We start from the raw sequence: 17,122 nt of genomic DNA on the forward strand, positions 1-17,122 counted from the left end.
ACATACATGTTTCTTTTCATAAATGAATGCCCTATTTTATACGTTGAGTGTCAAGCTGAATTAGTGAAAATAGCAGATCTACATGCTCAACACATCATGATGTGAGCTTGTAGATCTGTGAGCTTGTAGATCTGTGAGCTTGTAGATCTGCTATTTTTTCTGTGAGAACAAAATATTTATTTTAATCTTTGAAAATGTTCACCTAGAGCAGGGGTTCTCAACCTTTTTGGCCGGGGACCCCCGGAAATGCTTTGGCAATGTCTCGGGACCCCCGCCCCGCCCCCTCCCGACCCCCAATATAAATTGACTGCTACAATAACCTTAACCCATTTTGGGCGGGAACCCCTTTTGGTGTTTTAAGCATTATGTTATAATTTAGCTATTGAAAAATAGCAGATCTACAAGCTCATAGCGCGCCACCGAGTGGCGCGCTACGAGCTTGTAGGTCTGCTATTTTTGAAAAATATTAAAAAAAAAAAAAAAAAAACTTTCAAAAAAAATAAATAATTTGGGGACCCCCCAAACTAATTTGGCGACCCCCCAAGGGGTCGCGACCCACGGGTTGAGAACCCCTGACCTAGAGTATAACGACATGGCCAAACACCATGGACACCAGGTTATTAGTGGAATGTTTTATAGCAATTAACCACTGAAGAACAAGAGCTTGTGACAAAATAACTATACTGGATCCATTGGAGCAGGTTCTTTTTTTCCATTTCCTGAAAAGTAACGGTTTTGGACAGGTTTTCAGCGACGATATGTACACACACACACAGCAAAATATTCTTAGTGTTAACTGAAATTAAATTAACATTGACACAAATTAACACATACTTTTTACTATAATTGAATACTGTGCATGTATGCAAATAATCTGTGTGATGTATGCCAAGACCCCTAGCATGCCCCTGTCACCACAGTCATCTGTTGGACAGCACTGTAACTCGATCACCTGTATGACTGATGCTGCTCAAATTGCCCAATGGCACAGATTCATGGTTGAACAGAGAGTGATGAAGAGAACGGAATACAAAACATGAAAGCACACATGAAAGCAGCCAGTGGTGTTTAGAGCTCATTATGTGATTGCAGTCTCGGCTCTCGGCTTGTTTTTTTCTTTCTGTGGGGAAATGAGCGGAAAATTACAAAGCAGCCTCATAGCTTGGCGTCACACTGATTTCAAATGACAGCTCCCACCCACTGTGCTGTAGATTCCCCACTTGTAGCCAAACACAATACAGAACAGATGTCAACAGGAGTCCATCAGACACATGTTGCCCAATAATTACTTTTTGAATTGGCAGCATTTGTGAGGTACACGCGTCCTCCACGCATTTATCAAACTCACAGGGTGCTCCAGGTGCCATCTTTCTCCTTCTTTCTCCTCCTCTCCCGTGTGAGGGAGCTGAAGTCCAGAGCAGCCTGGTCGAGGCCCAACAGGGCACTGATCCTCTCGCGACCGTAGATTTCTCCATACTTATCCATCACCTGACGGGGAGGGATAGGAGGATGCCTTTTAAAAGACCGTTGTTTAGCCCACTGACTACGAATCATGCCATACTTGGCAGTATTAACGAACATTAATTAAAGAGACATGAAACTTGCTCGAGACAGATCGCACGGTGAACTTTGTTGAGACGTTGTTTTCATTCAAAGCTACATTATCATTGAGTGCATTAATTGCATTAATGCATTTTAAAGTGATTTGAAAAGTCTAGCTGAAAATCGTCCATGGAAAAAACATTGATTTACCAACAGAATTCAAAGGTGCATGACTTCTTAACCCATTCAATCCATGAAAGCTTCTGTGTCATTTTATGTTAGCTAGGCTATATACATATGAGTGTGTGAGTCACAAAAATAGCAGATATACAAGCTCATAGTGCGTAACTTTCGTGCCATGCGTGTACATCTTTGAATATAGATCTGGGGTCCCCTGGAACAAAATATTTGGGATTGGCAGCTAAACACAATACAATAATTTGTATTTGTATGTGTATTTGTATGTGAAAAGGTTTGAGCACCAATGATATAGAAATATGTTTTTCAGAAAACTTAGGATTTAGAAGACATTTTTTTCCTCAGACTTGTTCATGTTTATAATAGTAAATTGGCTATTTCAATACTTTTGCAAAGATGAAATATTGAGATTCAAGGTTTCTGTCCGACATTGGCAATATATGGCTAAACCTGTGAATAAACAATGACACGTATTGGCTAGGGTATGGTCACAAAAAAACGGACAACACATTTAACAATTCTTTCAAACTGTCTTCTTATCCAAGAGGTGGTGAGACTAAAAAACCGAACAGATGCTGTAGACTCTACAGTGTAGAGCAGGGGTTCTCAACGTTTTTGGCCGGGGACCCCCGGAAATGCTTTGGCAATGTCTCGGGACCCCCGCCCCGCCCCCTCCCGACCCCCAATATAAATTGACTGCTACAATAACCTTAAACCATTTGGGCGGGAACCCCTTTTGGTGTTTTAAGCATTGTTATAATTTAGCTATTGAAAAATAGCAGATCTACAAGCTCATAGCGCGCCACCAAGTGGCGCGCTACGAGCTTGTAGGTCTGCTATTTTTGAAAAATCATGAAAAAAAAAAAAAAAAGAAAACTTTTTTTTTTGGAAAATAATTTGAGGAACCCTCCAAAATAATTTGGCGACCCCCCGAGGGGTCGCGACCCACGGGTTGAGAACCCCTGGTGTAGAGGCTATAATGAGATGGTAGAAGGGAGGCAGAGGAAAGGAGACCATACTGTAAGTGCGCTGAAGCTTAGCTTTCCATGTATGATGGCAATACTTCAATCCCAAATGATTTAACCCATTTTGGGCGGGAACCCCTTTTGGTGTTTTAAACATTATGTTAGAATTTAGCTATTGAAAAATAGCAGATCTACAAGCTCATAGCGCGCCACCGAGTAAAATGCGGCACAAATCTTTTAATAGGTATACTGTATATTCTTTCAGAGCGAACGTTTGTTTTATTTCGACGTCAGGCCTAAATGATTTAATTCCTGCACTAGGTCTCTGGGGCCAGCAGAACAGGTTTATTAGCTGAGAAGGGAGCGAGAATGCACCTGTCATTAAATCCTTCATTAAACTCTACTTACTTTCTTAATAGTCCCTCACTGAGTATAATGTGCATATAATTTAATTCATCCACATGCACAGAATGTCTCATGTTTCTGCCAGAAGGCATATCGGCTACGGCTCTGCAAAAGCCCTTACCTTCCTCTTCACAAATTTATCCCAGTAATTACTGGGAAAGGACCTGGAAAGAGAAACAAAAGGCCATCACAAATGATTTATCTGGCATAAACGGTGATTTAAACATGCAAGGGTGGGAGGCTGGGGGGGTGTTACAAAGTGAAAAACGTGGAAAATTGTCCCAAGGGAAAAAGTACAGTAAGTTTTTCCGCTACATGAACTAGCAAGGTTATAATTGATGAACGTCAGATGGACTTTTTGTTTTTTGACTAATTTTGAATGAAACAGCGAACTGCAACTGTGAATATACCCGCTATTGCTCCTGTATTGATGATTATTTGTATTGTACGTCTTGGATGTCCGGATTATCAAATGAATACATACATACTGAATACAATGGAAACATGCCCTCAGGGCTTTTTCTGTTATCCTTTTAGCATTGCTTGTATTATTGTACTCGCCGTACTGTTTGCAATAAAGTATCAATCAATACAAAAACAGATCCATTACGTTTATGACTGAACGTACGGTGTGCTGATGACCAGTCGGTCCCACTGTCCTTTGATGTCCTCATCGGCTGGCTGCTCCGTCACATACGAGCCGTCAAACTCCAGCCGCCGGGCCACGTCCTTCTCGCGCTTGAAGATCACCAGCGGTACCTTACAATCAAATGCACTGAGCTAAAACCAACTTTCTGCATGGACAGAAAGGGAGGTTTTAGAAGTAGAAAGGAATATACAACAATACGCACTCTTTTTGGGACTTAAAGCCCAAACCGCACCAATGCAAACTAGTCGCAACTCCTTGCAGGTTAACCTCACTAATTGCAACTGCCATTGGGGATAATGGTTGCAAGTAGTTGCATGGTGAACCATTGGTGCGGTTTGGGCTTAAGAGTCTAGTTTAACAATTATTAGGATCCGCAGCAGCAGTCTAATCATTATTAAGCGACTCTTAAGACGGAGAGTGCTGATTATATTCCTTATACGTATTATCTGAATACCCAGCATATATAATATTTTATATTTAAAGGAGCATTCAGTGATTTGGGTGATTTGGAAAAACCCCTGGTCCGCCCCGGTAACAAGATGTGCACATGCACGCACTAAAGTGGGGGGACACGCGACGGGCCAACAGCACTCACAGCAAGGCCCGCCCCCACTCGATCATGATTGGCAGAAGGCCCCTCTCTATCCTGATTGGATGAAGGCTGGGCCATGCAGCCAAAAACGAAACCTAAGGTTTTTTGACCCCAGGGGTTAACTGGGGACAGGGAGGAACTCCTCATTATGATCAGCAGACTCTATAGTAGGGAGGATTATCACAACAAAACAAAAAAAATAAGTGATATTTGAATTACGTGAAATCACTGAATATACCTTTAATACCCAGTACATTATATTTATTTAATACCCAGTATATCCCAGTATATTTCTGAACATTTCCAGACTGTCCTTGGGTTGAGTGAGCCTTTCTCTTGAAGTGAGGTTTTAAAAAGTGACATACAGTATTTCAGATTATTTCATACCGCTTAAAACCTCATAAAATACCACCTTACCTTGGGCCCTGGCTGGAGGCTTGGCACATTATAATTGATTTGTATATGGATAGACTGTGGTGACATACGGTATTTAATCACTGTCGGGTAGAAACCTTGTAAGTCCTTTTAATTTATCCGTTTCATAATTTTATCCAAAAGTAATGAATATAGCCAATCTACAAGCTCACAGCTTGTAGATCGAATATTTTCACTATTTTGGAAACATTCTGAACATTTGAGAAAACAATACAATAAATTGGTGCCCCAAAATACAGCGGCCAGGTTGAAAGTGGCTGTGGGTTTTATAAATATTAATATTAATATTAATATAATATTAATATTAATAATATTTATATTTATATTAACAAGCGCTTAAATTGGGACTAATAATAACGACATTGGATCCATTGGAATAGCCTGGTTAATAAACCAGACCGAATCAGCGGATTACGGTCTGGCGAGGCTCAGTAGCACGCCTCTTTCCTACAACCGAGAACAGGTCGGACCAATCGGGACACGGTATGCAATATGGGCGGGCTTTGGTACAGTGACGTTCAATGCTTGAGACTTTTGACTGACAGTAGCTTTGACCAATTGCGTCAAAGAGAAAATGTTTGAACCCGCCCCCCGGGAAATGAAATCCAAGTGGAGCCAGCCCAGACTAATATACCGTGACAGTGTTGTGTGATATTAGTCTGGCTTATTAGCCAGGCTACCATTGGAACACAAGTTCTTTTTTTGTCAAAAGAAAAAAACGTTTTGGAAACTTTTGGACATACAAGGTCCCCGACCGACAGCGGCAATTTGACGATGGCGCACCTTGAGGCAGTAGTAGCCAATAATACAACAGAAGGAGATGATGGTATGTGCTATGGCCAGGAAGTGAAGAGATGGCTCCATGTATCCTGTGCTCTCCTCCAGGACAAAACAAACACTGCCTTCCGAGACTGGGTCCTGCCCTACCATCTCATCCTCTTCCTCAAGTTGTTTGGGCGAGGATGACACCTGGGGAGAAAGACAGTAGGTATGGTACACTTTTAACACTTACTATCTCGCTCTCTAGGGCCTGACTCACACCTTTCGATCTAGCATACAACATTGATGCATGCTAGATGTAAAGAAAGGGTTTGTTTACATCTTGCCCCAATGCATTTCCAATGGAAGTCACATGGTTTGACACAACATTTGTGTTGTACGGCTTTCGGCTGTGTTTCGACTGCCCCCCACCCCCTCATACAACACAAATGTTGTGTCAAACCATGTGACTCCCATTGGAAAAGCATTGTGAGCTTGCATCAGTCAATACGTCTGCATCAATCTGTTGTGAAGGTGTGAGTCAGGCCTAGGTCGTCAGGCAACAACATCATACAGGTAAAGGTAAACACTTCACATAATTCTGTGTTATGTAATTTCTATTCATTTCATTTCTTTAACCTTTATTTATCCATGGAGGATATTTTCAAGGAAGTCCTGATAACAGCATGTCAGCACAACAACAACTACAAATATTCAATGAGGAATAGAGAATCCAGCAACTCCTTCAGTATTTGGATTCTTTCCATTATTCTTGCTGAGAGAAAGAAAATGAAAAAATGAACACAGAACCACACAGGAGAGCGTGGAGTCTGCACTACAGTACATACGCAGCTGGCCAAATATCACTGCCAAGTGGAGTGATTCATACACACTGCACTGAAGGTTCAAGACCTATAAAGACTGCTTCTAACAACAAGTCTCATCCTTCAAATATTGTTATTGTTAAAACATACGCAATCATCACCGTTTGTTCGACTGATGCTAGGAAACGAGACACAGAAGAAAGAAAAACGGATCACACGTTGTTGAATATGGTTTGTTAGAAATTACAAACAAATCCTCACCTTGTAGAAGAGGAGGATGAAGTTAATTGCAAAGGCGACAAAAAGAGCCAGCAGCCGCATGTTGTAGAAGTTCCTCGCAAAGTAATTCTTTCAGCAATTAGAAAGAAAACAATCAATTTCACAGGAAGGAAATAAACATGTTGAGTGTGAGTGAGTATTTGGTTTGGATGAATGTATGCACACAACATACAGTTGGAGGCCATCGATATTGTCCTTTTCTTTTTGCTGAGGTTTGCGTGATCTGCGCAAAAGGACAGTTAACCCATTTTGGGCGGAAACATTTTAAACATGTTATAATTTAGCTATTGAAAAATAGCAGATCTACAAGCTCATAGCGCGCCACCGAGTGGCGCGCTACGAGCTTGTAGGTCTGCTATTTTTGAAAAATCGTGAAAATATTTATTTCAGAAAACTGGATTTTTTTAAATTTTGAGGTCAGGCCTAAATGGGTCAAATGATAAGGGACAATATCGGTGGCACCCAACTGTATGGCTTTATAGTGCTCATTCATTACCAGCAGCCTCTTGTGATGAGTGCTCGTCATCTCCCATACGGCAGACGGCTGGCTCTCTGGTTGCTCCGCCTTAATGGAGAATCTCCTGTATCTCCGTGTAGCCTTGGTCTCCTCCATCATATCGCTGTCCTCTGAAGTGTCTTCACTGCAAATGGTGCAAAAGCAAAACAAAAAAAGGAACTCAAACCGTTTTGTAGAGATTTGTACAGATAATTACATTTTCATATATTGTCGTTTGTTTTGGCCTTGCCACATGACTTAGCTATCTGAACTCCAGGGCATTTATATAAAGCTTTTCTTTTCTTTCCCAAAAACAAAGCTTAATAGTGTTTGCCTTGCACAAAGACTGCATTATAACTCAAATGTAATCTGTAAATAATACGACTATTTGATCAAAGGTGTGTCATAGACTGAGGTTGAAGCAGGTCAAGTAATCAGTTTCAGAGATGATTCTCACTTTGCTTTCTGTGACTCAGACAATTTCTCATCTCCCCCCTCTTTGCAGGCTTGGGCCTAAAAGTGTAAACAAAAGACATTTGGAAATCAAACTCGAGCATAAATCAATACTTTTATATCAAAGTGCCATGTGTTGAACTTGAAAGGTAATGGCACCAAATAAAATGTGATTTTTCTGAGCCTTGAAAAAAAAGAGTTTACCATGCAGCCCTAGATAAAAAGCCTGTCTGTAAAAAGAAAAAAACATAAATTACACCGCAACTAGAGAGAGAAAATCAATCCCAGTCCCATCACCTGATATTTGCCAGGGGTATCAGTAGTGTCTCCATGTCTGGTGGCGCCACTGAACAGGTCAGTCAGACTGGCTCTGAGGTCATGCGTTAGAAGTCTGTATTGCCCGGCTTCCTTCCTCAATCTGAGGCCAAATATGTCAGACAGAGCACCCACCTCCCCGGGGAATGTGGCCACCACCTGACCCAGCTCCCTTATCTCCCTCTGGGAGGTGAAGCTGGCCGTGCGCCTCCTCAGCCGCTCCTCTGAGCACGTCACCCCCATGACTTCGTCCAGTGTCGGCTCGGGGAGACCACCCAGCAGGTCTGAGAGCCTCATCCTCTTGGCTGCTTCTATGAGCCCCCCGTTGACAAAGGCAAGGTACAACACATAAAGGACGCCACGCACTGAAGCAGAAATTAAACAGAACGCACACATGAGGATGAAGCTGAGAAAGGACATGGCCGATGTGAGGAGGTCCCTCAGAGCTGTCCACTTCATTTGTTTCTTCAGGTTTTTGATGGAGAATAGAAACATCAGCATCATCAATCCATGGGGCAGGCACGTAATTGCAGACCATATCATGGATAGGGAAAGGCCTCTTTTGGTGTCTTCCTTGTCTCCCCCTTCATGAAGGCTTTTCTCTTCCTTTTTGTCTGCCTCTCTCCTCTCCTCCGCTCCTCTCTCTCCGGCATCCGAGTCGGATAACTGGGCCGCTAGCTTCATCTCAAAGATCGTGTCCTCACAGAAATTCACAAACATCTCCATCTTTTCCTTCTCCCCGCCCTCGTTGACCACGTCGAATATGAACTGTCTCTTCGACTCTTTCACCTGAGGTTTCTCCCACTGGGTGCGGCTGGACTCGCTGATCTCAAAGTAGACCCTCTCGATGCGCTTTCCACCGCCCAGGATCTCAATGCGTCCCAGGTAGGGCCGGAAGTAAGTCAGGATGCACTTGGACAGCTCCAAGAACATTCCCAGTCGGGAGTCCTTGGGCATGTGCTCAGACAGGTTGGTCAGGAGAACAGCGATGCTGAATCCGATGTCTTTGGCCGGCTCGTGGAATCGGTCGACGAAGGCTTCGTACTCCAGGAGATCGCTCTCATCGGTTTCTGCGCAGGAGAGCAGGAAGTGGGTCTCGGCGTGGGAGAAGCGACTGCAGCTCTCCATGGCTCGCTGGAAGTCCTTCTTGGAGACGCGTCCCTTGGCGTCGGGGTCATACTCCTGAAAGGCATCCGAAGAGGTGAGGTCTTTGAGTTTGAGGAACATGTCAAAGAACTTGAGGATCATCTCCACGTTGCTGGACGACTCTACCAGCATATCCACCATCTGCTTTCCAATGGTTCCATTTACCACGTTACCTACGGAAGAAATGGGATAAAATGGACAGATTAAGTATAGCAGTGCTGATACTAAACTCAAAATCACAATTTACTAAATATCATGTGCTAATCCTACCTTCTAACATGGACAGCAGCATCACCACCATGTCCTTTTGTAAATCCATGAGCTCTTTCAGAAGCTCAATCTGACTTGAATCCTATAATGAAAAAATAAATTCTGACATTTCAGACATTTGGCAGTTACTTATAACCATAAGTGCCAATACGTATGGTTATAAGAAAAATAAATACCTACACAACAATAGTAGATGAAATGTCAGTTTGTGTATCTCAACAGTGTATATGAGAATGTGTGTATCCTCAACACAGTACAATGGCAAAACAATATCACAATATTACCTGTAATATCTTTGGTTTTAGCAAGAGACTAGGTTTATGCACGTAAAGATTCAGAGGAACAATGTACAGAACCTGAGAAAGCTTCATCTGCATGTGGGCGAAAACGTGGAGGAATCCCACCACAGCATCCCACAGCCGGCTGTGGGCTAGACTCTGCTGGTTCCCAGTGCACGGACCCTGAATACAGATCATACAGTTAATTAGAGCATGTGCAGCTATAACACTTGAGCGCAGGTGCTTCTTAATGTACTGTATCTAGTAGAAACCGACAGTTTCACAGAAACACTCTGTTATAATTAGCGAATCGAAAGGAGATGAATTAAGCCTAGAGGAAATATACTATTAAACGACACAAACAACATTTTATATGGAACCTTTGTCGTACATTAGGTTGTTTAAGAATGCAGGCCAACATTTTTATGCTTCTCCGCTGTCATGTGAACATTAAATCTCTACAAGAGGGGAGGCTCAGTGCTTAGGCCTGTGTGTGACTGCCAGGCACACAGCAGCACTATCATGTCCATCTCCAATAGGAGTGTGCACAGTGCGCGACTTCATTAATTCTTTCAATCTCCCCCCGCCAACCGAGTCAGTCATGTGTGTTCTGTATTAGTCTACAGATCCAAAAGTTTTGCTTTTCAGCAGCAACTACTTGAATGTGTGTTTCACTGACTGATACTCCCTCCATCCATAAATCTGTGTTTTATTTGATTAATATGATTTTCTCTGTCAGCCTGAGTTGATCAAGGGGCGACGTCACATTGCTAATAGTCTACACATACAGCTGCCACGCTGAAAACTCGATATGAAGTTTAAGATCGGGAAAGTTTAGGGAATGCCACAGGTTCATTCAGGTAAGGTAATGTATCCCTGTGCCTAGTAAATCCGCCCCTGGTTATGACGTTAAATTGGGATTGTGTTTATTGCGGCACAGATCTGTTGCAATTAGATGTAATGTCACTGCAACTAAGTAGAAATAACATTCAATTAAGTCATAATAATGTTATTTCTTATTAGGCTTTGTTAGGTATTATGCAATTTCTTAAGACCATAATGTACCAATTATTTTGTATAATTAGGATATATGTGTTTCTTGTAATAGAAGAAAACACAATGTTTAATTATGTCTTTAATTATGTTACATTTCATTCAATTTCTAGATTATAATGTAGGGATAATTGCATATTTATAACTGTGTTTGTTTCTGTCTAATAAAACCATAATAATAATAATAATAATTAATTTCTAATAACGCCATATTACGTCTAATTGGGTGTTCTGTGAATTAGGCTGCGACCGTATATCTCATAAATTCTTATGAAACTTTTTAGGTGAGCAAAATTCCCTTCCGGTAAAGGAAGGCAAAGTTCTTGTGAGTGCACATGGACTGCTGACTCAGTGTCTACTGCAAGTGAAAGCTCACCTGAATGTACTCGGTAAGTGTGTTGAAGACTTGTTTTGCTACACTGATGGCCTTGGAAAGGTTGCACTGTCCGTTCTCATCAATCACCTCCTTCCCCGAGTAGTACCAGTAGAAGTCACTGATTGACTCCTGTAGATAATTACATGAAAACATTTATATTTCAGATCCAAGAGGCCAAGGAAAAAGATTCTTTGTTGCAGAGAAAATTACTTCTTAGAAAATGGTTAGTGCACAGTAGTCAACGTTCACAAAATAGATAATTGGATACTACACTCCAAATGAGTTCAGGCAGATCGAGAGGGGTTTATATGCATGCACGACACTATGTTGGCATTGTAGATGTGACGAAGTGTCAAGCAGATGACCAAATTAACATTCTATCTAAGCTCAGCTCATTAATTGTACTTCCTCAGATTGCTGCCAGCGCCACTCAAAGTTGAATGTGCATTGTTTGCTCCCAGCAGCACTAGTAGGCTATGCTTTCCCTGATCTGTTTCCCCCGTAATAGATGTGTATCTTGTTGCTCTTATAGTCTCCTAATCATGAATAGGGAACAGGGAATAATGTATAGCAGAGCGTGAATGCCTACAGTAGATTTTTCATTTCATTTCATTTCAACCTTTATTTAGTTCTCGGAGAACACACTGAGGGCTGAGACCCTCTTTTTCAGTGGTGCCGAGATTACAACACATCAACAATGTACAATGGGGGGGGGGAGTTACAGGTACAGTTGATATTTACCAACGTTGATATATCAAGTTGAAAGCGATATAGAGAAGGAAGAGAGCTGTACTTTAGTGAAGTCTGTTCCAAGTGTGTGGGGCAGCGCACTTGAAAGCAGATTTTCCAGAAGTGGTGGAGGTATGTATGGTCTCAAGCATCAAATAATCTTGAGAGCGTGTATGATAAGAAATAGTTTTCCATTGTAAAAGAGAGTTTAAATAAGAAGGTGAGTTCCCAATTAGAGCTTTATAGACAAATAAAAACCAGTGTTGGTCTCTTCAAAATACAATATCAAATATAATATTCACACTTGTATTTATATATTATGAATAAAATGTTTTCAGTCTAGTCGTGAGTTATCTGACTGAACTAATTGGATATTTCAGTTGGATTGGATCTAACCAGAACAAATGAGAAGTCTGTAAAAAATGACCAGGCAAGTCTTCTGACCACACAGTGAGGCAACACTAGTTATTTCAGCTGCTGCTACATTGCTGTCTGGCAATCATTTTTGGATTTCAGTAGGAATGCATCCATAGATCTCTTCTTGAGCCACACCTTTACGATACGATAAGATACAACTTTATTGTCAGCTTGCACTGAAATTTGTTTTGCGTCCATGACGTCACCGTTCAAGATACAGACAAGACAATACATTACAGAAGATACATTACAGGACACACATCACAGAGGCAGACAGGAACAAGAACAATAGAACATATCCTCTTGATTTACCGATTTTGGTTTAAAAGCAGAACAGACTGGTGTACAAAATAATTCTTTAGCCTGTTTTTCTTATATTTAGGGACTCTAAACCACCTCATGGAGGGCAACAGTTGATATTCATCATTTAAAACATGTAAGGGGTCAGAGGAGATACTCTTCACCAGTCTAAGCATGCTCTTGGTCTGGGCTTCTTTAAATGAATGTAACACGACCTCAACAGGCCTACCAACAATTTTAGCGCAGATCTTAGTTTGTTCTTATATACTATAGTACAAGATCTGACTGCTAGCACCAAACGATCTAAGTCGGCGTAAGGAGTACATATACGTACGCTGCTGTATCCTCTTACAGGTATATTCAATATATTTATGATGAGACTCACATGATCCCATGTGAAATTGAAAAATAATTTTGGTAAATAATCTAAGAATCGCCTTGCAACAGCTTCACCCAGTTAGTAATCCTTTGTGTCCTTGTTTGATGCTGCATTTACTTTGGTTTATGGTAGTTCCCATCATATTCCACCTACATATCTTGTGATTTTGTGGTGATTCGCATTTTGCCCTGTGCAGTGCAGCGTAGCCAGCAAAGATGGAGTCAGGTTAACCTGCAACCCACAGGTTCTCAGGATCGGGACTCAAACCTGCTGCTACGCTGTCAGGCTAGGTGCCTGGACCGTTAGGCTGGCCGAGGCCCATATCAAAGTTTTTATAATCAGCTGCAGTAGTTGAAGGCTCACAAAGCGTCACATATTTTCAAAGATTTTGAAAGTGAAAGCGCTTAAGGCTGCCCAAGAGCTTGTGACTAAATAATCTACATTGGGTCCATTTGAAATCAAAATCTCCTGTTCCTGAAAAGTAACGGTTTTGGACATAAAAGTTTCAGCGATGTTTATGTATCCAACAGCTGGCTACATTTTTGTCACAGTACTCCAGTGCATCATGGTGCTCTGGTCATACAACTAAGGCTTTCAGTGTAGGCTCACCTGTACTCTGAGTAGGTAGTCTACAGTGGAACTGACAATGTTGACAGTGGTGTTGTTCCCCCTTTGTGTCCTCAAATAATTCTGGAAATCTATAGCATATAACATTGAGTAAGTGTCATTACATAAGAAGACGAAGAAGAAGAAGAAGAAGAAGAAGAAGAAGAAGAAGAAGCAGCAGCAAAGAGCAGGATAATGTTACAATATGCAATGGAAATTCCCCCGTTGCAAAGAGAAAAGCGGTACAATTCACAGCAGACTGAAATAGACCGTTAGGCTGCCATTCACCTGTCTCTTTAATTTAACAACTAGGTGGAAACGACAAGATAATAACCTGTCCCCTTCCCTCTCGAGTGTCACTCTAGTCTAAACTAAGCATCTAGGGTTTAATAGACGGCTGTATGGCAGTAATGTCAGCTCTGTGTGTGTGTGTGTGTGTGTGTGTGTGTGTGTGTGTGTGTGTGTGTGTGTGTGCGTGCGTGCGTGCGTGCGTGCGTGCGTGCGTGCGTGCGTGCGTGCGAGCGTGTGTAAGTAACCTGAGTTGTGTCCCTCACAGAGCAGCTGTAGGAAACGGAAAAGGTCGCGTGTCAGCTCTTCATCTGGCATCACCTTCTCGCCTGGGCAACAGAACAGGGGAGTGGGGGGGGGGGGGGGGGGGGGTGCAAGAGGAAGAGATAAAGGTAGGCGTAGTGTGAGAGGAATGGAAGCAGAGGGGATGATGTTAGATGGAATCTATTCCAATTGAAAATGTGAGCACAGCGTGATCTCAAGCGAAAGACACGGCGTACTAGACAAAAGGAGGGGAGGGCTACAGGAGAGCCAGCATAGCATTAAAGTGAAAGGGCAGGAGCTCTGGATAATAATACGGAGACCAAGGTGGAGACAATGGATGAGGGAAAAATCTGTTCTGTTCTGTTCATTTACGGCCAAGGATCCGACAGCTGTGACCATTCATCGTGCCACAGTTGTATTGAAACAGATTTTTCATTTCATACTGTACCAGAGCCCTCGTCCGAGGCCATGCCCAATCCTTCTGCTTTGTTCTGCCTCTCAAATGCATTCAGATCCAGCACACTGGGCAGCAGAGGACCGCACGCACGCACGCGCGCGCGCACGCACGCACGCACGCACGCACGCACGCACGCACGCACGCACGCACGCACGCACACAGACAGAAATGAGAACAGCGTTAGTGCTATGGACATTCTTGTGGTGTATTCCTATCAGTTAGCATGGCTCAGTGAAGTCTGTCACCCTCCTCTGTAACAGGTGACAAAACACGTCGGATTATCATCAACCAGCAGCCTTCTGCTCGCCTCACTCACCTGCAAGACCGCATGAGTCCTGCCATGCTTTGAAAGAAGCCAACATCTCGCCTGTCTTTCAAATAATCCAGCATTTTCTGTCACAAAGAGCGTCAAAGACAGGGAAAGATGAGTGGATGAGGCGGCAGATATCAAATGGAGGAGATATTGGCTATTTTGCTTTGCCGGGCTTTTTTATGCTAATCAGTAATCACTGTGAGTGTGTCAACACTCAACAGCATAGCTCTCTCAAGGCAACAGCACTCATAGAAATTAATAGGCTCACTTCTGAATGTAGAAACAGTCCAATGCTCCATGACATAAAGCCTGTGCCTGGACTTAGTTTATCTACATTATCTGATATCTACAAGCTCTGCTATTTTCACATGCAACTAGGTATATGTATGAATCAGGATTCAAGCCTAGATCACGAATTAATTATGTGATATAAGAAGGGGGGTGGGGGGGGGGGGGGGATGAAGGAACACTTTTCCTTTGTGGAATAAATAGTAACAATAAGCTTGTGTCATCATTGCATTAACATGCAATCATAATGAAACTGTGTTAAAATTACAATAATACACTCAAGGTTGTAGTACTTCATAACTATGGCAATAGTGTGCTGTTTTACACAGTAGTGTGCTGTTTTACACAGTTTTCTACATGTCCAATATTAAGGTATAGCACTCAGTTACATCATATTCTTCTAATTTAACCCATATCCTAACCCTACCCCTAAGAACAGGGTATCATTAAAAAAGAAAACCGAAAACCTCAAAACAATATTTTTATATTTTCATAATGGTGGAAACAGGTGGACAGGTGGAAACCGATAAGTAATATTTGAGAATTATAGATTATCAGAAGCAAAGACTAGTTCCACTATGCTAGAATTCCCTTGACGTTTATCCAATCAGTGAACCTATATCCAAGAGGGAGGTACACGGCTGTCAATCACAGCCTCCATGCACACTGCCTCTGCAACTTAAAGCAATCATCTTGCCAATTCAGCGTCACTTAATTACCACACTGTCAGTCTAGCACATCGATCTGGGATAAAGATGTAATCAACCTACAAATGATCTGCTCCCCCTTTGTAAATAACTGCTTAGGCAGTGTGCATGTGGGCGTGACAGACATCAGGTAAGCTTGCCGCCTGTTTCTTGATTGGATAGACGTCTTACCCTTACACGTCTTTTTTTAGAAGGTAATTGCACAGTAATATTTACAGCACAGTCCCAAAATTGATATTGTAGTAAAACCGGTTCAAAAGGGAAAATTAAGTTTGATTGGACTGGATTTTTTTTCTTTTTTTTTTCTTGTTGTTATTGTTGTTTTTGTATGTCTGTACTCAATTATTATTGTTGTTTTTTTTTATATTGTTTTAATTGTTTTAATAATGACGATAACTGTGGGGGGAGGGATGGGGTGAGGGAGAAAATGGGAAAAAATGGTATGTTCAAACTAAACTTAAATTGTTGAAACCTGCTACCAATATACATATATTTAAAAAAAAAAAAAAAAAAAAAAGGGAAAATTTAAATTGTGATACAGCAGCATGCAGTCTCCTTGCCATGACCATAACCAGAGATCACAAATAAAATTCAGCAAAATAACAGTCAGGACCATTGTATCATAATGAAATAATATGAATACAGTACCTGTTGCACAGTGGCATTCCCACCGTTGAGAATGGCAATACCCAGTTTCAGAGTAGAGGCCATCACAGAGCCCATATCCCCTGCAGGGATTAGAACGCACATCATTATGAAAATCACAAAACAACACGATGTGTCAGAGATAGACGTGCCGCTACAGGAAAGCGTGGGATCACACTGGCTCTAACCTTGAGGAAGGACCGTAAATCTAAAGCCTAACTGAAGTGCACGGATTTCCCTGAAGTGCATAAAATAACCTGCCTCCAGACCGAGGGCTAGGGGTGTCTAGACACGGACAAACACACCGTACGTGTCATGTAGATTCAGGGATGTATGAAATCATGCTGTCAAACTGTTTTTTAATAGAACTAGCTTACAGAAATGAATTAATATACTAATCCTGGATAATAACCTTTGATCCGATTCAATTACTGTAATTTCAGCCACTAGGTAAGACTATTAGACTGATATTTTTCCTATATTACATATAGGGGTGGCACAAGGGTAAAGTAAAGTTCCTACAGTATCTCCACCACCGTGTAGATTATTAAGGGTGCCTCCGGCTTTGCTGAGAATCCATACACGCTTAGACTACTGTAACTCTCTGTATACCTGCCTCACTAAAAAATCTATTCATCGTCTCCAACTAGTACAGAATGTTGCTGCTTGTCTGCTAACTGGCTCCAGGAAATTT

The 17,122-nt window shown here is 41.8% G+C and overlaps 1 protein-coding gene across 1 annotated transcript in view; it reads right to left on the reverse strand.

Moving 5' to 3' along the window:
- The window catches only part of LOC306930868 (ryanodine receptor 2-like), a 170,084-nt gene that overhangs the window by 20,410 nt on the left and 132,552 nt on the right, over positions 1–17,122 (reverse strand). Inside the window, 16 exon segments of the mRNA XM_079511964.1 lie at positions 1,349–1,488; positions 3,232–3,274; positions 3,739–3,869; positions 5,570–5,755; positions 6,631–6,717; positions 7,145–7,289; positions 7,602–7,657; positions 7,895–9,231; positions 9,329–9,410; positions 9,685–9,789; positions 11,036–11,164; positions 13,470–13,558; positions 14,003–14,083; positions 14,467–14,540; positions 14,792–14,868; positions 16,432–16,511. Coding sequence (XP_079368090.1) covers positions 1,349–1,488; positions 3,232–3,274; positions 3,739–3,869; positions 5,570–5,755; positions 6,631–6,717; positions 7,145–7,289; positions 7,602–7,657; positions 7,895–9,231; positions 9,329–9,410; positions 9,685–9,789; positions 11,036–11,164; positions 13,470–13,558; positions 14,003–14,083; positions 14,467–14,540; positions 14,792–14,868; positions 16,432–16,511 — 2,842 coding nt within the window.

Source organism: Electrona antarctica (genome assembly GCF_951216825.1).
Source record: "Electrona antarctica genome assembly, chromosome: 10".
Taxonomy (NCBI): domain Eukaryota; kingdom Metazoa; phylum Chordata; class Actinopteri; order Myctophiformes; family Myctophidae; genus Electrona; species Electrona antarctica.